Source organism: Daucus carota, chromosome 4 (assembly GCF_001625215.2).
Source record: "Daucus carota subsp. sativus chromosome 4, DH1 v3.0, whole genome shotgun sequence".
In the NCBI taxonomy this organism is placed as follows: Eukaryota; Viridiplantae; Streptophyta; class Magnoliopsida; order Apiales; family Apiaceae; genus Daucus; species Daucus carota.
Window position 1 is genome coordinate 30,459,713 of NC_030384.2, and position 21,211 is coordinate 30,480,923.

At 32.2% G+C, this 21,211-nt stretch overlaps 3 protein-coding genes across 7 annotated transcripts; all 3 read left to right on the top strand.

The window, feature by feature from the left end:
• The first annotated feature begins 1,087 nt into the window (after positions 1-1,087).
• Positions 1,088-3,286, top strand: LOC108216407 (actin-depolymerizing factor 1). Its single transcript, XM_017389160.2, has 3 exons — positions 1,088-1,227; positions 2,590-2,855; positions 2,947-3,286. The coding sequence occupies exons 1-3, from the start codon at positions 1,225-1,227 to the stop codon at positions 3,095-3,097; spliced, it is 420 nt and encodes a 139-aa protein (XP_017244649.1). The 5' UTR covers positions 1,088-1,224; the 3' UTR covers positions 3,098-3,286.
• A 3,332-nt stretch (positions 3,287-6,618) lies between these two features.
• Positions 6,619-16,818, top strand: LOC108216035 (pentatricopeptide repeat-containing protein At2g39620). 5 transcript variants are annotated; one of them, XM_064092594.1, is made up of 6 exons: positions 6,619-9,326; positions 9,600-10,032; positions 10,283-10,399; positions 12,707-13,475; positions 13,550-14,551; positions 16,344-16,818. In XM_064092594.1, the coding sequence occupies exon 1, from the start codon at positions 6,638-6,640 to the stop codon at positions 9,284-9,286; it is 2,649 nt and encodes an 882-aa protein (XP_063948664.1). In that variant the 5' UTR covers positions 6,619-6,637; the 3' UTR covers positions 9,287-9,326; positions 9,600-10,032; positions 10,283-10,399; positions 12,707-13,475; positions 13,550-14,551; positions 16,344-16,818. The 5 variants fall into 5 exon arrangements, with proteins under 5 accessions (XP_063948664.1, XP_063948661.1, XP_063948659.1 ...); XM_064092591.1 differs by lacking the exons at positions 12,707-13,475; positions 13,550-14,551; positions 16,344-16,818 and adding an exon at positions 12,506-12,700 and having other exon boundaries at positions 10,283-10,423; XM_064092589.1 differs by lacking the exons at positions 12,707-13,475; positions 13,550-14,551; positions 16,344-16,818 and adding an exon at positions 12,506-12,700.
• LOC135152288 (uncharacterized protein At2g29880-like) lies at positions 13,137-13,885 on the top strand. Its single transcript, XM_064092163.1, has 3 exons — positions 13,137-13,220; positions 13,395-13,475; positions 13,550-13,885. The coding sequence occupies exons 1-3, from the start codon at positions 13,137-13,139 to the stop codon at positions 13,883-13,885; spliced, it is 501 nt and encodes a 166-aa protein (XP_063948233.1).
• Positions 16,819-21,211: the final 4,393 nt, after the last annotated feature.

A 21,211-nucleotide genomic window follows, 5' to 3' on the forward strand; every position in this document is an offset into this window, starting at 1 on the left:
TCTCATTCATACTTTACCTAGATTTCAGAACACTCGCGGATCCAAGTGTTTTCCAAAAACTGTAACTTATATGTCAGAGCAAAATAAAAAAAAAGGTCTAAGAACATCTGCAATATAAAATTCACCTTTCAGTATCAGGTATATGTCACATATGAAGGAAATAGTGCTCGTAAAAAGATGGATACTCGTCTATAACAAATGTCTAGTTTATAACTTTCAATGAGCCCTGTTTGATCAGTTATGTTATATATTTACTCAATCAATAAATATATAATACTGATAACAAGTAACATATAGGATACAAGTGACTGGTAAGAGTGAGCAAAAAATCGAATTAATTCGAAACCGAAACCGAAAACTTAAAAGTCGAGACGGATTGTTCGCTTCCGGTTATAGCTAGAAACCGACACAAAAACTCGAACCGACTCGAGTTTTAAAATATTTTATAAATAATTGAGTACAAGAATTTAGCTAGCATTAATTCAAAATACAACAAATAAGTATTATAGAGACTATGAAAAAATAAATGATAATACTAACTAAATATTTTTTTTTAATATAGAAAAGTATTATAGAGGAAATGAATATGATACAAGGGCAAATGAGTGAAATAGATCCATCTAAATCATAATTTTTATTGAAAACAGGTAATTCCTACAATTTTCAATGATCATATTAACTGTTATAATATATTTCAGTCTGTAAATATCTCAACACATAAGATAGTCCACGTGTCATTACAAAGTGAAATTGCAACATTCCAAATATTGGGATTGGAATATATTTTTGAACGAGGTAGGAATTTTTAGTTATATAAAAATGTGTTAAATACGTAAAATATCGTGTTTTGATCGGAATGGATAACTATATTTTAAAAATATCATATTATCATCCCTATATTAATTATTATTAAATAAAATTTATTATTTTGATATAATAACGTATGATTTATATAAAAAATAACAAACTAAGAAACACAGATCTAGGAAGCCCAAAAGCGTATAAGTCATCTCAGGCCCAGCCAACTACATCATCCATTTCATTAAACGGCGTGCAGTTTTGCAAATAAAAAAAAAAAAGTAAATATACAATCTCCTCTTTAATATAAAAGTGAGGAGTATTGATTCTGTGACAGTAGTTTGACAAAAAGCAAACACAGCTTCTGAATTACAAGCCCTAGATTTTCTCCTCAATTTTGGTCCCTCCCTTTTCTTCCCCCAATTCATGGTCAGTAAAATCCCCCGCTCTTTATGCCTTTCTGTATCTATATTTTATTCCTTTGTATTTATATGTCATCTTTAATTTATGTCTATTGTATTTCATAATTGTAATTCAGTCTTATTTGATTTTTATCATAATGATCTCTGTTTTTCAATCTGATTTTGCATTGTCTGTTATTTGTTACCGTTAATTTGTTGAAGCCTAACTGTTTGTTTGTTAGAGTGTAACTGTTTTTCGTTTAGCATACTGTTCTCGTGCTCTTTTTTTTGAAAAAGAGTAAACGATATGCGTTTTATATTTCGGTACATTGTGGTGATACTGTGAAGTGGAAATTGTACGCGGCAGTTGTGTATATATCTATGTCGTGTTTTTTAAATTTATTCTGTGTTCTGGAGGAGTGGTTCTGGTTGGAAATTGTAAATTAAATCAGCTGGTAAATAGTTATTTTGTGAAGGAATACTGTTTGGTATGTTATATATTTTGCCAATGCCATTGCGTGTCCTATCGTCGTTACTCTCGATAAAATAAAAAGCTATCCTCTGCATAGCTTGGTGATGGTGACCAGGAGTCCAGGACTCTTTGAGAGATGCCTGCCAGTACTGATTAGGATGTCAATATGCGGAGTTTTTGCACTGTCATTATTGCCTCATTTAAATGTACTAGCAATTTTGTGGATCGTTTTTAGCTTCTTGGAGAAGTGAGGAGATTTATCTTTATTCTTTTATTCCTTTATATATAAGTTATATATAAGTTATTCTTGTTTTTATGCCTTTTGATTAGGATTGAACCCTCATCTTTTGTCCAGTAATTTGGAACATTGATATATTGATAACTGCATCATGAATTGAAATTGCTTGGCTATAGATATACGCTTCACATCTTGCTCTACTTAATATGTATTTTCATCATTAAATAAAACGAATTTATTTTGGTTAAAATGCGCCCCAGTCCCCATCAATTCCAATATGAGTGATGCCTTTCTAGATCAGCCCTTCAAAATCTAATGATACTTTTAGCTTTCAGAATAGTATTCTTGACATTGTTGCAATGTACTAGTGTTGCTATAAGATACCAAATGCCTCGTGGAGTTGACTGAAGAGACCAACTCTTTTTTTTTTTTTTTTCCAAAGGATAGTCATAATACGGATATGTTATAGTGGTATATATAGTTTTACTGTATAATTGTTTTGTCCATAATCTTCTTTGTTGCTAATCTATTAAGTCAAACATTGTGATTTGGGGTGTAATTTATACTGAATGGTCATTTTTTGATAAGTGGTGATAGTGTGAAATGCACAACTTTTTTATAACTGATGGTTGTGTGAAATGCACAATTTCTTATAAGTGATGGTTGTGTGAAATGCATAGGCCAATGCAGCTTCTGGTATAGCTGTCCACGATGACTGCAAGTTAAAGTTTTTAGAACTGAAGGCCAAGAGAACTTACAGGTCCATAATATTCAAAATTGAAGAGATACAAAAGCAGGTCACTGTAGAAAAAGTTGGTGATCCAACTGAAAGCTACGAGGACTTTGCTGCGAGCCTCCCTGCCAATGAGTGTCGATATGCTGTTTATGATTATGATTTTGTTACCCAGGAGAACTGCCAGAAGAGCAGGATTTTCTTTATTGCTTGGTAGCCACCATTTTTCACATTCGATACTTTATCACAGTCTCTTATACTTTTCGTCATTTAAATCTTTGATGTCCATCTATGTTTGTTAAAGGTCTCCGGACTCAGCAAAGGTGAGAAGCAAGATGATTTATGCAAGCTCGAAGGAGAGGTTCAAGAGAGAGCTTGATGGTATTCAGGTAGAGTTGCAAGCTACTGATCCAACTGAAATGGACATGGATGTTATCAAAAGCCGAGCTGCCTAATCTGTTAATTCCTGTATCAGGAGCTTACTGTTATGTTCCTTTCATATGTTTTGGATGTCTATAATTGTGTTTTGGAACTTGGTAGGTGTTTAGTTATAATATTACCATATTAATGGAACTTTTTATTTGTTGAAGATTATGTGGAAATCTCAAGTAAATTATATCTGAATTGTCATCTGTTTGGGATCAGCATGTGTTTTTAGGTACTTTCTATTACAGCAATGCATGTCCCTTTATTAGTGCTGAAAATGTTTGTTGCAATTAAGGCTGTAGATCAAAAATCAATAGTTCGACCATGGCCAAAACTGTGATAATTTTAAAAACCAATTGAGAACGATAATGTTGTCGATATTATTGCTTCTCTATACTCGTGAAAGCTAAGCTAAAGGAGCCTATTAAATTGTGAAAGGAAAATCTGTCCGTTTGAAAGAAACATTTATTACTGTACTCCTTCCGATTTATAAGTCCCTTTAGAAAAAAACACTAATGCTAAGAAAAAGTTGGTTATATATAATTTTATCTCATCTGTTATTAATTATTATTAATTAGTGCATTGAGAAGTGAAAATAGAATTGAATTTCAAAATAACAACAATAAATATAGAGATTTAATGCATTGAGAAGTGAGAATAGAGTTGAGTTAAAAAAAATCACAATTAATATAGAAATAAATTTGTATTGAAAGAAGAGACGGACAAATATTTTGGGACAAATTTTTTCTCCAAAAGGAACTTGTATCTTGAATAATTTTTCTAAAATTTTAAGATGTTTGCTATTATTAAATTCTTAAAAATTTGTAAAAAAAAATTTTTTGCACCTTTTTGCAAAAGTACGGGCTTGCAAACGAAAACAACTGCTTCCAATTAAAACTCAACCTTTAATATAATTGAAATCAATTTCGAAAAATATAGCACAAAAATGTATTTGGTTACAATCGCATATATAAATTTGTGTTTGGTCGTCATTAGGCAAATCATATTTTGGGAAATTTTTTCCAAAATATAGGAAATTATAAAAAGATAAGTAAATAAACCAATATAATTAATAATTCCATGATATCTTTTTGAACTACAAAAAAATTGGTTTGTTCATGAACAATTAGTTGTAAAAATTGAATACAAATTTAAATAGGTACATTCTTGAAAATCAATCATCAATTTTCAAATATTTGGACAGAACCGACGCTGTTCTGAAAACTCGTTTGAGTACGTAGCCGACTGAATAAATTTTAAAAAACTTTACATTCAAAATTGTGTTGTCATTTATTCTTAAATGCTCAATTTATCTCATGACAATCTATTCAAGATAAATCATTTTATAGTTTTCTAGTTCTATATACAGCAAGAAGATGCTATGAAATAATAGCACCCATCAAAGATAAACAGAGTAATAGTTAACATCGACACAACTGTCTTTCAAGACATAAACCATTATAGTCCTGCTTTAATAATTATTGTAGATAATCTTCATTTAATCTAACTCCAAATGTTTTCAAGGAAAATTTTTACCTCAATTTACGGAGGCTGTAGGAATTCACAAAGGTCTAAGCATAATTGAGTATAGGGATCATGATGATGATGTAGTAGAAACAGATTGCAAGTTGTGCAGCTGATTCGTAACTCATTCATATTTCAGATTTCCTACTTAGGGAGAATAATCAAGGAATGCAAAGATCTCTTGTTAAATTTAAATAGTCAAATTATTATGTTAAAGTTTGTCAAACGATCTGCGAATAGATTGACTCACTATTTAGTAAGATATAACTGTCCTGTAGCTGATCATAGATGAATGGAGGGTTGGGGATGTTCACCCGAAATTCAATTTTATTTTTTGTTGTTAAATTTAAATAGTCAAATTATTATGTCAAGGTTTGTCAAACGATCTGCGAATAGATCGACTCACTATTTAGCAAGATATAACTGTCCTGTAGCTGATCATAGATGGATGGAGGGTTGGGGATGTTCACCCGAAATTCAATTTTATTTTTTGTTGTTAAATTTAAATAGTCAAATTATTATGTCAAGGTTTGTCAAACGATCTGCGAATAGATTGACTCACTATTTAGCAAGATATAACTGTCCTATAGCTGATCATAGATGGATGGAGGGTTGGGGATGTTCGCCCGAAATTCAATTTTATTTTTTGTGACCTCTCTCTCTCCCACCCTCCCCCTCGCTCTCAATCGCTCTCAATTCTTAATCTGCCCCTTCTCCATCCACACAATACGTCCTCTCTTGTTTTTTTAATTTTCTATCAATAAACATTCTCTTTTGTTTGCTTCTTATTCAGTAAAATCGAGTTTTGTTCTACAAAACTTGTAAAATTCATTTGGATTTTGTGTGTTTTTGTGTTTGAGTGTCGCTTGAGTTATTATTTGTGTGTTTGAGTGTCGCTTTGTGCGATGTGTCTTACTTTATATGATATGCTGGTTGTGTTGAAAATGAATTTTACGGTGTATTGGAAGATTTGGAACTCTCACGTTAACAACACTTTTGCCAGGTTTATAACTGCGCAGGTAGATAGGTTTGATATGTTTGGAACGGTAGTAAAAATCGTATGTGCTGATCTCTCACAAAAAACATATGTTCATAATATGAGACCTCTAAACTCAGTTTTGACACTAAGTCATTGCACTATCCATGAAATTATTGTGAGGGTCAATTATGAAGCTACTGTTTTCGGAGAAGATGCAGATTCGATATCTCGGGAAACCATTATCTTTATTTTTAATTTTAGAATATTTGTATTTCAGTTAGTTTATCAGAAACAAAATGACTAATTATTTAGCTCTTTTATCTGTTTTAATTTGATTGCATGATCAGTTGAATTTGTCTCGATTGAGTATTTTTCAAAATATTAATGAAATTCGCTTTAAGTTTGACAAAAGAAAACATTTCTTTAAAAAAAAATTGTCGATAATTTATTAATAAATTTTTGATAATTTAGTTGAGCAGTCTCCCTCTTTGCATTGTTAATTAATATTTGGTTATTGAGATCGTAGATACCTAGCTAAATTCTATTGCAAAACACAAGCATCTATTGGCCTGGTTTTCATCACACATTTTTTCAACTATGACCACCCAAACAATATAATCAAATGACTTATATATCTAAATACAACAAATAACAAATATGTAGTTTTCTCCTATGACTCTTGTTATCCTAAATTTAGGAATGGAAAAATAGAGACGAATGTACGGCCTTTAAACATTTTATATAACTATAAACAAATTTATGGAATACTGGACAACTTGAAATGATAAACTCTTGTGGCTTTCTCTTGAATTTTAATACCCGGTCTTCACAAGTATATCGTTCTCATTGTTTGTCATTGAATATTTGTTTTGACAATTTCTGAAAAAAAGAATCATACGGATTAATAAACAACGAATTATAAACATACAAGAAAATATAAAAAATATTTTTATTTTTTAAGCAATTTCTTATTGTTGACAAATTTCAAGCAGCACCAAACCTATATATAGAAGCACCCTTAAAATAAGTTCAAAATCTGTTCTTCTTTTACCTCCAAAACAATTCAATGAACATCAAACACTTTCTATTCTACAAAACAATTCACACTCTCTCAAAACAATCATCATTCCACCGCTCTCATCCCTCGCTCACTCCCTTATCTTCATGCAAAACCCTAAAATCTCTCCTTCAATTCCATGCCCGACTAATAATTTCAGGGTACAAGCCTGACAATCACACAAACACCCTCCTCATAGACTCATACTCTTCCTTTAAAAGGACTGATTTTGCTCGATCTTTATTTGATTTTACGCCAAACCCAGATGTAATTTTGTGTAATAACATGATTAGAGCTTATAATAAGACTAATCAGTTTCAAGAAAGTCTTCAAATGTATCATTTTATGTGTGAGAATAAAATTGAGCCTGATAAGTTTACTTTTACTTTTGTGGTTAAAGCTTGTACTGGGTTGTTAGACTTAAAAGAGGGTGTTTTGGTTCATGAAAAGATTGTGGAGAGAGGGTTGGAAGGTGATGTTTATATTGGGACTGGGCTTGTTGATATGTATTGTAAAATGGGTGATTTGGGTAGCGCTGAAAAAGTGTTCGATGTGCTGCCTAAGAGAGATGTTGTGACTTGGAATGCTATGATTGCAGGGTTTTCGCAGAGTTTGGATCCTGAGGATGGATTGGTGTGTTTTAAGAGAATGCGAGTAGAGGGGTTGTTGGAGCCTAATCCGGTTAGTTTGTTGAATATGTTTCCAGCTATTTGTAAGTTGGGAGATGTTAAGGCTTGTAAGTCTGTCCATGGGTATGTGATTAGGAGGGAGTTTCCGGTGGCGGTTTCGAACGGGTTGATTGACATGTATTGCAAGTGTGGATTGGTGGGAAGTGGGGAAAAGGTTTTTAATTTTATGAGATGTAGGGATGATGTTTCTTGGGGTACGATGATGGCAGGGTATGAAAATAGTGAACATTTTGTTCGGGTTATTGAGTTATATGATCAACTGAAAGGAGAAAACATGATTATGAATAAGGTATCAGCTGTAAGTGCTTTATTAGCAGCTGCGGAGATGAGGGATTTGGAGAAAGGGATAGAGATTCACGATTGCATCAAGAACCAAAGGATGTGTTCCGATGTTCGGGTTGTTACTCCTCTTATAACAATGTATGCAAAGTGTGGAGAGCTGCAGAAGGCAAAAGACTTGTTCACAGGGATTCAAGAAAGAGATTTGGTCTCTTGGTCAGCACTTATAGCCTCTACTGCACAGTATGGGGAAGCTGAAGAGGCACTTTCACTATTTCGTGATATGCAAAATGAAAAGTTAAAGCCAACTAAAGTAACTTTACTGGGCGTTCTTCCTGTTTGCGGGGAATTGTTTTGTGGAAAATTCGGAAAGAGCATACATTGCTTTGCTATCAAAGCTGATATAGATGGTGATGTTTCAATTGGAACAACCTTAGTATCTATGTATGCTAAATGTAACCTCTATTCTTCAGCTCTAATTGTATTCAACAGGATGCTACATAAAGACATTGTGACATGGAATGCATTAATAAATGGATATGCTCAAATTGGTGAACCTTACAAAGCAATGGATTTATTTTGCCAGCTACAATTGTCTGGGTTACACCCAGATTCAGGAACAGTTGTGGGTGTACTCCCGGCTTGTGCTTTCATAGATGATCTAGGTCATGGTAGATGCATTCATGGGACAATTATAAAGCTTGGGTTTGGATCAGATTGCCATGTACAGAATGCTCTGATTGACCTGTATGCCAAATGTGGAAGTCTTTCAGCTGCCGAATTTCTATTTTATAAAACCGATTTGTTCAAAGATGAAGTTTCTTGGAATACAATGATAGCAGGATACATTCTAAATGGACATGCCCAGAAAGCTATATCCGTTTTCAACCAAATGAAGCTCGAGGCTTTTGTTCCTAATCTGGTCACAATTGTGAGCATCCTTCCTGCAGTAGCATATTTAGCAGCACTGAGAGAAGGTATGGCTTTACATTCTCAAATAGTTCAAACAGGCCTTCATTCTAATACACTCATTGGGAATAGTCTTATAGACATGTATGCCAAATGTGGGCGTCTTGATCATGCTGAGAAATTCTTTGTGGAGATGGATAATAAAGACACAGTTACATGGAATGCTATGCTTGCTGGCTATGCAGTGCATGGTCATGGTGCTCATGCAACTGAATTTTTTACAGTGATGCTAGAAAGTCACGTTAAAGTTGATTCTGTGTCTTTTCTCAGTGCACTGTCCGCTTGTCGACATGCAGGCTTGGTGGATGAAGGGAGGAAAATTTTCTACTCCATTAAAGAAAAACATCATCTTGTCCCTAATTTGGAACACTACGCATGTACTGTGGATCTGTTAGCTCATGCCGGTTTATTTGATGAAACCTTGAGTTTAATTGAGACAATGCCTATGGAACCTGATGCTGGAGTTTGGGGAGCCTTTCTAGATGCTTGTAAAATGCATGATAATGTTGATTTAGCAGAATTAGCACTAAAAAATCTTGTCAGACTTGAACCAGGAAACCCTGCTCACTATGTTGTATTGTCATCCATTTATGCGCAATCTGGTAGGTGGGGTGAAGCAAGAAGCACAAGATTACAGATGACTGACACGGGATTGAGAAAAACTCCTGGCTGTAGTTGGCTTGAGGATAAAAGCATGATGCACAGCATTTCAAGTGGGTGAAAAAAGTCAACAGACTTTAAAATCATGACAAATTATTGAGGTAATGCATTTCTTTATGGAGGATAGCTCTTGCAATAAAAATTTTATGCATCTCTTTTGCTAAAAGTGTGAACTTGGAAAGTTCAAAATTTGTGTTTTACTTGATAGCAACAGTGTCACAATGTAAATACGAGCATATCATCATCCATAATCCCATATCTGTTGCTTCTCACGAAGAACCTCATTCAGCCAAAATCATAGCTAAGAATGTCATGTTGGGCCAATTGCCATTTTTAATGTTTCTAACTTGTCCGCCTTGCACAATTTTATCCAGAAGATTTCTCTTTACTAGATCTTGAGCTGTTGCCAAATCAGTTGGATACTTTTATCTATGATGTGAGAACGGATAAAGATTTATCTGGACTTCAAAGTATAGGAGATCTTTCTGTCATGATGGTTAAGACACACAGACACACTGCTTATCCTTTAGTTTATCTTCTGGTTGAGTTAGCTCTGGTTCTACCTGTTGCCACTGCTACTGTTGAGAGAGTTTTTTCTGCTATGAAAACGATCAAGACTTATCAGCGTAATAGGATGGGAGATGCGTGGCTGAATGATAGTATGATGATATATATCGAGAAAGCTATTTTTGCAAGTGTGGATAACGAAGCTATTCTACAACACTATCAAAATATGCAAAATCGCAGGATCCAACTATCATCCATCACTTCTTCAGAAAAGAATAGTACAACTATTGGAAATTAAAGGTTAGTTGCATTTTCTTTTAGTATTGTATGTTTTTTCATTTTTTGGATATTCTATAGTTAAATATTTGAGCCCCCCCTGAATTTTCATCCTGGTTCTGCCACTGTTCCTTCCATGGATTTCTAATTATTTCAGCAATACATATATAAGAAAGGGAAACTGAGACCCAATATTTCAATAAAACACGTTTTTGAACAAGCATTTCATGTCTCAAGTTTATGAACCTGAAAGCTAACAGTAGAATATGTGCAGGTTCAGCAAACAATGCATGACTGCTTGAATTTGATATTGCCTTCACATGCACGGGAATGCCTGCAACAACCTGGTTGCTGCTGTTGGCTGCGTTAATTAATCGAAATTTCGGTCAAGGTACGACTGATTAAATGAGGAAAGGTACTAGTCCCACATTTAGTTTTTATTTCCTTAATCTCCTAGTTCAATTCTTCAACTTGGTGTTTGCACCTGCCAGTGCTCATCATTTCCACCAAAACAATAACTGCTAACTAGTACAATTATCCTATTACCAAGGTTTTCCTAATTAATAAGATTACGGATAATTTTTCCATTCCTATACGCATGCAAATGCCTTCACTTAGAATTAAACCCTCAGCCCTTGTTAGTTGAATCAAATCTTATAATATTAATTTATAAATTAGACACTTTACAAATTTTTAAGTTGGTAGTTTACTAAATGTAATTTCATGAATAATATTTATTATTGTATTTAATTATATTCATTAACTTATGATAAAATTTGACCACATCCTTGTCCGAAGTACATTTATATAGGAACAGAGGAAGTAATTAAAAATACTTGTATCTACATATATATGATGATATAATTGATAGTATTTGCTTTCTTGTTTCAAATCGATTGTTGTGTATTCTGTGATATCAATGAAGGCTTAATAAAACACCATAAGGCTAAATTGAAAATGCACCGAGTAACTTTTTTAAGCCTGACCTAGAGAGAGGGCAGGTAGGTAGGCAACCGCCATGGGCCCATACCTTCTAAGGGGGCCAGAATTTGGTAGACCTTCATGGTGTTAATAATATACATTTGTTTAAATAAAAAATATGATAAATTTGTCATAAAATGCGTTTCTTAATTATGAGTATGTGTGTGCTACTTTAAGTGATTATCCAATCTTACATACACTTTCATCTTCAAGCAACACAACTTTTTAATCTCTACATATTATATATGATTAAAAATATATTTTAGAACTTACTTCGTTGACTTAACTGATGTTTGAGTGGTTTAAAATCATATTGATTTTGTAAAGTTGTGATAATATGTAGTTTAGGTTTTGGATATTCTTTCCTCTAATGTCATATTTGGTTGGATTTAATGATATTGGAAGGAATGGAAAGAAAACTGAACTATATCATTCCTTCTTCCATTCCATTCCTTACGCTCTATACCAGAGATCACACCCCCAGTTTGGGAAAGAATGTTTCATTCCTTACTATACTCACTTCTCAAATCTTGTTATAACAATTTTACACTTACTCAACTTTTTTAAAACTTTTTTCCTACCTCTAGTATTTTCTCTTATTTCGAGTCATTTCATTCCATTCTCCCCAACAGAACACAACATAAGTTTTAAATCTTTTTATGCCTCATCAATATCATTATTATATTTGCATTATCATTTTGCATTATTATGTGTTTCTTAGATAGTAGCAAAATAAATTCATCTTAATTTAAGGGCCTCAATGCTCTTCTATATGCCTCTATCTTGATTTCGTCAATATATATATATATATATATATATATATATATATATATATATATATATAATCATGTTGATTTGATCGTAACTTGCTCTATAGTATTGCATATTAAAGGAGGAAAAGGATACCGAGGGCCTAATTTTTTTTTATTTCGCCTAGGCCCTCATAAGTCATAAGGAGCCTGTTAAATAAGCTTTAAGTCCTTAAAGCTGTTTTTGATTGTAAGTTGATATTTTTTTGTTTGTGTAATAAGCCTGAAATTGACTTAAAGTCAAAAATAAGCCAACTGACTTAAAACCAGAAGATAGTTTGAGGTACTTTTTTCGGTGACTTAGTTTTTAAAAACTTTTTTTGGATAAAAGTTACCCATATGTCATAAGTTACCCATAAATCAATTTTATTTTATTATTATATTTTAATAACTCATGAGTCATTAATAAGTCAAAATTATCGCAACAGACATTTTAAGCTCCCAACTTATGACATTAAGTCACAATAAGTCATAAGTCACAATTTTAAACTCAGCGAAATGGGCTTAAGGTATGAAATGGTCGTGAACTTTTCATAGAAAAAATATTTTCTTAAAATAGTTCACATATGATGTATATGACCCTATTATGGTGGTTATAGTTGGCACAGTGAATAGTGCCCGGGTTATACTGGTACAAAATGCTGCATGTGCACGGGATGACGGAATTGGTCATCATCATAACCTAATTCATTATCCATTTCTTGCAGATTGTGATGCACAGATGACAGAACAATGAAGCTAAAAGCAAAGAGTTCAAACTAGAGGGGGCGGGGGTGTATTCAACTGGGATTTTATTAGATTTTTTTAGATTCTTGAAATCCAAATGTATTCAATTGGGATTTTGAATATATGCTTTAAAATATGCAGGTATTCAGTTGGGATTTAAAAATATGCTTTAAAATATGCAGGTATTCAATTGGGTTTCTAAAATATCAATCAAAATCTCAGGAGATCCAAATATTCATGGATTTTATTACAATCACTGATTTTGAAGCATTTGGAGAAGATTTTATATGTATATTTTGCATCATTAAATCAGCCATCAGTAAGTAAGATTTCATTGCATTGACAAATTAACAAATTTCTAATCAAAAGAAAAAAATACAAGTTCAAAATCACTATTTATATACCATATTCTTCTCATCACTTTCACTACTTTTCACCGGCTTTTTACTCTCACAGGTACATATAAAACCCTACACTATCATTATGACAGTCTCTTTTTGTATGTTTTTTGTATATATTTGTTATAAATAACTCTGATATACATGTTTGTCTATTTGGTTGATATTGTATATGTTAATGACGAGTCATTTTACGTGTTTATGCACTAGTGTTATGGATGATGTACATATTGTTAAAAAACGAAATGTTTATGGTCAATGGACACAAGAAGAGAGCAAAGCATTGTTAAAAATTATGGTTGATGCAGCAAATCGAAGATTGCATGACAATAGCGGTGTCTTTAAACAAATCATGGAAGCTAGAATTCTTCCCACTCTTAATTCATAACTTGGGTGTAATAAGACTTATAATTGTTATTATAGTCGACTAAAGTGGTTTAAAGGTCGATGGATCTCTTATTCAACTCTTTAGAAGTTTAATTTCGGTTTTGGTTATGACTCAACTTCAAAGAAGTTTACCGCTCCCAAGGAAATATGGGATGACTACCTGAAGGTAAATCCAAATCTCATGTCTATAATTATATAAGCATGATTGTAGTCCAACAATAATATTGAGGTTTTGGACAGGCTTGTTTAAAAGATAAAAACTTGCGCGATGGGGTATCTGATGATGATTATGAGGACTTACAAATTGTTGTCGGAGGCGGTGTCATATTTGGTAAAAGTTCGATTGGATTGGGTAATGCTACTGGTGCAAGGACATTACAAGCTAGTGAAGTGCAAGATATGTGCATTGATGACTTGAGTTATGATCTTGAGGAGTTTGAACAGTTTAACTCGCCACTGACGGGTTCTCGTGAAGTTTTTGAGTTGCCCAAGAAAAACCTTCTAACCAAAAGAAGCAAAAGCGAGTACGAGGGAAGTTCTAACTCAAGTAGCAACTATCTTGAAAGTGATATTTAGAACAACTTGCTAAGCTCACCACAACTTGAAGGGGTTTATGGCTTATTGCAAAGAATGAAAAGTGAAAGGATGTATACAACTTGGGATGCTATTAAGGAGGTTCCATATTTAAGTGACGATGTTCGTTTAGAGGCATTTAACTTGCTTTACACCAAAATGAAAAAGGATGGTTTCTTGAGAATGATTCCCCGAGAAAGAGCAAATTGGATACTTGGCATGACAGGCAAATAATAATTTTTACAAATTTTATTTGACAATCATCGAATAATTTTTAATAATCAGTGACATTGGGTTGGAAGAACTTTCGTTTGATTGGGTATATGATTATCAGAGTTTGGTTTGAATAAAATTATGATGACTATCTTGTTTTATATTAATTCATTTCTTATTGATAATTCTGGAGTATCAGCTATTTTTATCATATCGTTGATCATTTTTTATCCTTGGTTGTGCTGATTGGGTGTATGATTTCTGTGATTGTCACATCTATTAATAAGTTATACAGTGTTCATCTTCTTATGTATTACTACCTTTACTGATGTCAATCTCCAATTGTTGCAGACTGATGTCTATAATTGGTGGACGCCAGATAAAAAATGGATTCTGAAAATTCTTATAGAAGTAAGGATTGCACCGATCATCTTCTCACTTCTGGAGTATCTACAGGTACTGACCCGTCCCTAAAAAGAGACAGGTATTTAGCTTAATAGTATAGGAAACATGATTTGGCTAATAACATGTAAGGCTACTAATTAAGAATAAACACTCTGTGACCTGTTATAAAGCAATCTAGCCTATAAGGAATTATTAAAATAGAATTCTAATTTTTCTTATTAACAAGAAACTAGAAATAGAATTTTGCAATCTGTGCGAGCAGGATTATATGGTTTAAAAATAGAGTTAAATATTTTGTAATTCGACAGCAAGAGTGTATGTGCCAAGTTGATAAACTTGGAGTTACCACATGGAGATATGTATATAAGAAGTACAATGTCTGAGGTACAAAATCATGTGTTTATGGCCTAGGTGTTGCACTACTACCTCGGTCTGGCGCACCCCAACAAATCACGTGTTAAATTTCAGAATTCTGGTGAGTTATTTAAAACCTGGTAGTGTGCTCTATTGGAGGATTCCTATCCGATGACCATTCCCAGTCTTGCATCAATGTACTCATTAAATGCCTCATTCCCAGTATCCATTTAGGTTCTTTAAATTCATACAAAATACAGATTTTGAAACCATATAATCCTGCTCGCACAGATTGCAAGATTCTATTTCTAGTTCCTTGTAATAAGAAAAATTAGAATTTTATTTTGATAAGTTAGAATTCTATTCCCATGGCCTTGGCCTTGGAACCCTTTCCGCTGCAGCTAGCATGACTGGACTGCATTTCTCCCTGTAAGCAGTAACTGAAAGTCCTATTACCAATCGTTTGATTAACCTGCCACTGGTAACAGGAGAGTGTTGAGCAAAAGAAAGATGTGATATAGTGATGCAACTAATTTGTGTCTGTCAATTTTAAAATTGGTTATATATATTGAACTGATTTATGTGACAATAAAAGTAAAGGGGCTTGATCGAGTGACTGGGGAAAGTACATTTTATGTGAGATGCTTTTATAATATAAATGGTTAAGACTTGAGCTATTGATTTGTTACTTTTGCTGCTTCTGTTTTCTGACTTTCTTCCTTTTTCGTTTTTTTTTGTCTGTTGTTGCTAAATTATTGAGTTAGTTCAGTTTCTGTTACTGATTACTTGCTTGAAGAAGAAGCAAATTAAAAGGAGCTGTTTTGCGATAGCTGCTGTCTATATTTGTTATCTAATATGCTAAACTGGTACTGTCTTATTACTTTGCTACCACTAATCACTTTCATTTGACATGTCATAAAGAACTTCTTCACACATGAGGACTGTTTAGGTGAGTGACAAATGGATCAAAGAACTCACCAGTTGTCATACTTACAGCTGTACAATGGGCTACTAATAAGTTGTAGTAACTATTTTGCTCACACAACTTGGCCACTAACCTGTATTTAAATGCATAATACTATTGCTAGCTTCTGTTTCTGTCTCTGTATCAATGACTTGTCCGGTCCTTGTGCCAGCTTATCACCTGTGTCGTGCTAGATTGGCTGCTTTGCTATCACTCTTTATTCTATCAGCATACATTGGCAGACGAATGTTCTCGTTAATTTCTTTCAGTAAAACTTCCTCTGTAATATTGTCCTTTATACTTCTCAAAACCTGTCTCCAATTTATTGAAAACTTAATATTCAGGAAAGTTTGGGACTAATATCAGCTTAGGAATAAATTTCAAAAGAAATACCAACAGGCTGACCATTCTGTAGGCTGGCCTGATTTGTTGGTATCATCTGCAGTTTTCGAATATGCTAACTAGTACTGTCTATTTTCTAATATGTTGAACTGGTACTATCTGTTCCGTGGATTTTTGATGCAGGCTTCTAATAATGGAAAATTAGAAATTATTGGAGAACAAAATTGACGAAGAAGAGATGGAAGAAGAGATAGACGATGAATTTTATGAGACGGTTAAGCTTTTGTGATGATAATTGATGCAATTTTGACCATCTTGAGAGATTATATAAACATGATGCATGAACCTATCCGCCGTTCTCTTACACGATGACCAGTAGCGAGACTCGGATATCATTTTGTAAATAATTGATGAAGATTCACATAATTTTCGTGAATTACATAGAACATATGTCTTTCTCAAGCTGTGTTGTATAATAAAAAAAGGAACTTTTTGGGAAAATACAAAATATGTATCCATTGAAGAAATGTTAGCTACTTTTCTACTAATTGTGGAATACAATGATCACTGTTGTAATGTTAGGCAAAAGGTTTAATCGCTCACACTTTGCTACTGGTACAAATTTTAACAAAGTTCCGAATATTTTGAACACTATAGCACCATAATTAATGGTAAAGCCGGTAGGTGTTTCTACCAAAATTTTTGAGAGCACAAGATTTTATCCTTTATTTTAAGATATTATTTTAATTGTAATCCATTAGTTAACCATAATTTGATTTGATTTCGAAACTTTAATTTTTTTCTTGAAACTCATATCCCAACTATGATACGAGGTCGGGAAGTAAGTAGCTACCATAATCGGCATGGATTCAATTCTTAAAATATTTTAGTTACTTGCAACTTCGATTTGGAATTCATGCTTAGTGGGTGGGTAGGTTTGGCACATGATTCAAAAATTTTAAATGATGCATTATCAAAAAGAAATGGGCTTGAAGTTCCCCAAAGTATATAAATTTCATTATTTATTCTTCTATTATAAATTATTGTTCAAAGTAATTGTATATCTCACGCTTATTTATTGTACACTTTTATTTTTGGGAAAAGAAATATTTTCTTCTAAATTGTGGATTTGCTAATCGTTGTCAGTTTTTAGCTCCTCTGAGCGGTGTCCGATATCATCTAAAAGATCTTGATGGCCACCCAAGAAATGCAAATGAGCATTTTAATCTCCGTCATTCGTCATTGAGAAATGTGATTGAGAGAATTTTTGGTGTATTCAAAACAAGATTTACAATATTAAAAGTTGCAGCTTTGTTTTCATTTCAAACACAAGCAGAATTGGTATTAGCTTGTATTGGATTACACAACTTTCTTCGGAAACAATGCCGCTCTGATGGATTTTCGGTTGAAAATAGATATGTTTCCGACTTGTTAAAATAAGACATAAATGAGAAATCTATATCTGTACAATCATAAAAGCTAAAGCTAGTAATTTTCAGATCTAAAGGCAACAACTTGCAAAATGGACGCATAATTTTTACAAAAAACTCCTTGACACCATGACATTTAAGGTTTTATGGACATGGACTTTTCTATCTGCATAGTTAATATAAGAGTTGCAACTTCTGCAATCATGATTGCAAATATTGCAAACAAGATAGCAAAGATGCAACTGATAGAAATAATTGAATCTGACTATTAAGATGGTTTTCCACAGGGGGCCAGTTATACAAAATCAATACAATTAAAATAGACCCAAAAAGTCTACAGGATCAAAGTCTACGGACTTTATTACAAATAATTAATCTTCTTGACAATTGCATGTAAAAAAGAACTTGACTCATTGACAGTTCTTGACTTATCAACAAGCCTGCATAATTTTGAAAACATAATTGAAAGTGTGCACAATTAGGTTTATATATTTTTTTTGTACTAATCATATCCCAAAAATCTAAATAAACACATAACAACATTAAGATTAAGATTTCACAGAAGGACAAAATGGATTCAAATATACAAACCCAACTACAAGATTCTAGTATGAAGGACTTTCATATACCTCAAAGGTTGGAATCATATTGTCTTGAATTGTTAGGTTGAACCTTTTGCCTTTTTCTTTTGTCTTTGATTTTTCAATTTCAACTTTCTTCGGTGCCAACTTAGTAACAAACTTTGAAGCAGAGCCACGCTATGAAGGAGAGTGAGACAGTGACGAGAATCTTGTATGAACCATTATATATAACGGTAGTCTATCTTGTGACCTGAGGGCACAGGTTAAGTTAACCTATCATATTTGCTCTCTTTTTCTGCAACTTGGACTCTCTCTCTTCTCTTTTTTCACCTGACATTAATTATACTTTCTTGATTGTTGTGTTTTATTCTTTAACCATATAAGTAATGTATTTGACTTTACTGTTTTTACATATTATATTCTAAAAAATAGTATTTTTAAAGTATACACAAGTTAAAATATTATTAAATAATAACTATATATTTACTTTTGATTTATCTTTCGATTTTTTTATTTATAATAATATATAATTTATTTTAAAAAATGTCAACATAAAATAATTTTTTAAATCAAATTTTATATGACAATTTCTAATTAATTTCGTCCCACAAATAATAACGAGGCCCCCCCTGCATATACATTAATTTTCTAATTAAAATCATCCAATTTGATATATAATAAAAAAATTAGTTAGAAGGTGATTTTAATTAGAAAATTAATGTATATGCAGGGGGCCTCATTATTATTTGTGGGACGAAATTAATTAAAAGTTGACATATAAAATTCGATAAAAAATTAGTTTGTGTTGACATTTTTTAAAATAAAATTACATTTTGTTATAAATATAAAATTTTGAAAGATAAATCAAAAGTGAATATATAGTTAGTATTTAATAAAATTTTAATTGTATATAATTTTTAAACAATATTTTTTTGAATATAATATGTAAAAAGAGTAAAGCATGTGGTTTAAAAAGAAAACACAACAATCAAGAAACATTAATGGATTGTTTCACTTGAAAAAGGAGAGAGAAGGAGTAGTTATTGACTTGTTGCAGAAAAAGAGAGCAATTATGACAGGTTAACCTGTGCTCTGAGGGCACAACCCGTATATATAAACAAATTTGTAAATTACAAAAGAAAAACAATCAGATTATATATAAGGACAACATGGATTCAAAATATACAGACACAATTACATGATTAAGTACTACAATTACACTAAGTAACTTGCTTAACGTAGATAAATACTTACATGATTAAGTATTGGTTTTGTGATTTAGAATTTGAAACCAAAGTAGCTTACTATTTCAGTTGTGTTTTTAATTTTAAAATCAAGCAACACAATAATTAAGTTGTGTCTCTAGATTTTAAATGGTATAATTGTTGTTTTTTACTTTGGTTGTTTTCAGTTGTATTTTAGAGGAGTGTATTCGATTGAAATTTTAATGGATTGTTTTTAGTTTATGAATTTTAATGGATTGTATGTGATTTTGATTTTATGCGGATTCTTGATAAAATGTCGCAGAGTTGATAGGATGCACAATGCTTCAAAATCCCATGGATTTTGGTGGGATTTCAAAAAACTTAAAATACACGGAAGAATGTCACAAAATCCATCATTTTATGAAATCCAAAAAAATCCATCAACATTTGAATACCATCAGATTTTAACGGATTTTAAACAATCTCAATCGAATATCACCAGATTTCGTAGCATAATTTAAAATCTCGATTGAATACCTCAAGATTTTAATGGATTTCAAACAATCCCAATCGAATACCCTCAGATTTCATGAATGAATAAAATGTTTTAAAATCTCAATCCAATATACCCCTATTAAGCTTATTCGAATTGATTTATCATTAGTATTGAGTTTTGGGATACTATAACTTAGTATTCAGTTGTAATTTAGGTTTATTTCACTCCTATACAAACACAATTACATGATGCTAGTCAAAACAAACATGCAACATATAGATCTCACAAGATAAGAAACACATGTATTCGCATCATGTTCTACATTATACATGTATAATATTACAAACACAAAATTGCAGTCTATTGCACAAGTCAAACAAGGAGTCAGAGTTTCATAAACTTTTCAATTGAACTACACATAATCATACACATATACAAAGACAAAATACATTATAAACTAACAAGTTACGCCTTAGCTAAAATGTGTGTTTAGTTGGTACATAGGTTTTTAACTTGTATAGAAACGGCAAGTTAACATGAAATCTAGGTATTTAAAGTTTCAAGTAATTTTACACTTGTCTTAAAACTGTCATAAGGTCAATCGATGTAGAGATGTATTTGCACATTTGAGACACCAATAACAGAGAGTATGCTATTTTATTGATGTCTAGCTACTGAAGAATATTAAATCAACAGTCAGTTAACAAAGAATATGTTATTTATTGATGTCTAGCTACCGAAGAATATTAAATCAACAGACATTTAACTGAGTTGCCAAAGATCTTTGTTTTGTTATTCCTAATTGTCTTTGACTTTTAATGGCCAATGAAGGGAGGACATTTTATACATTTGTCTACTTAAATATTAATCCATCATCTATTAAGAATGTAATATTAAGTTGAGTGCATATTTTGATAATACTCAATCATATCTCGGCTTCTTTGTTTTCAATCTCTTCGCAGTCTTCTTCTCCTATAAATTATTTTTTTTCTTAAGAAATTTTAAACGTGGTCTAGTGGATACAAAATACCATTCTCCAAATTTGTTTCTGAACTAATAATGTTAGTTTACACTAATATCTCATATAAATTTGAAATTATTGTGTGTGAACAAAATTTTCATACTAATTGAATAACGTGAATATCTCTTCATATAATTAAAAGTTGTGTCACACATGACACATGTAGAAGTCGATCATATCGATTTGAAGATCTTACAATTCATGTGTGATGTACATGTACAAGTTGTGTGAATATATACATGAGAACACAATTTTTTAATTATACGTAATTCAATTAGTATAAAAATTTTGTTATCATACAATAATTTCAAATTTATA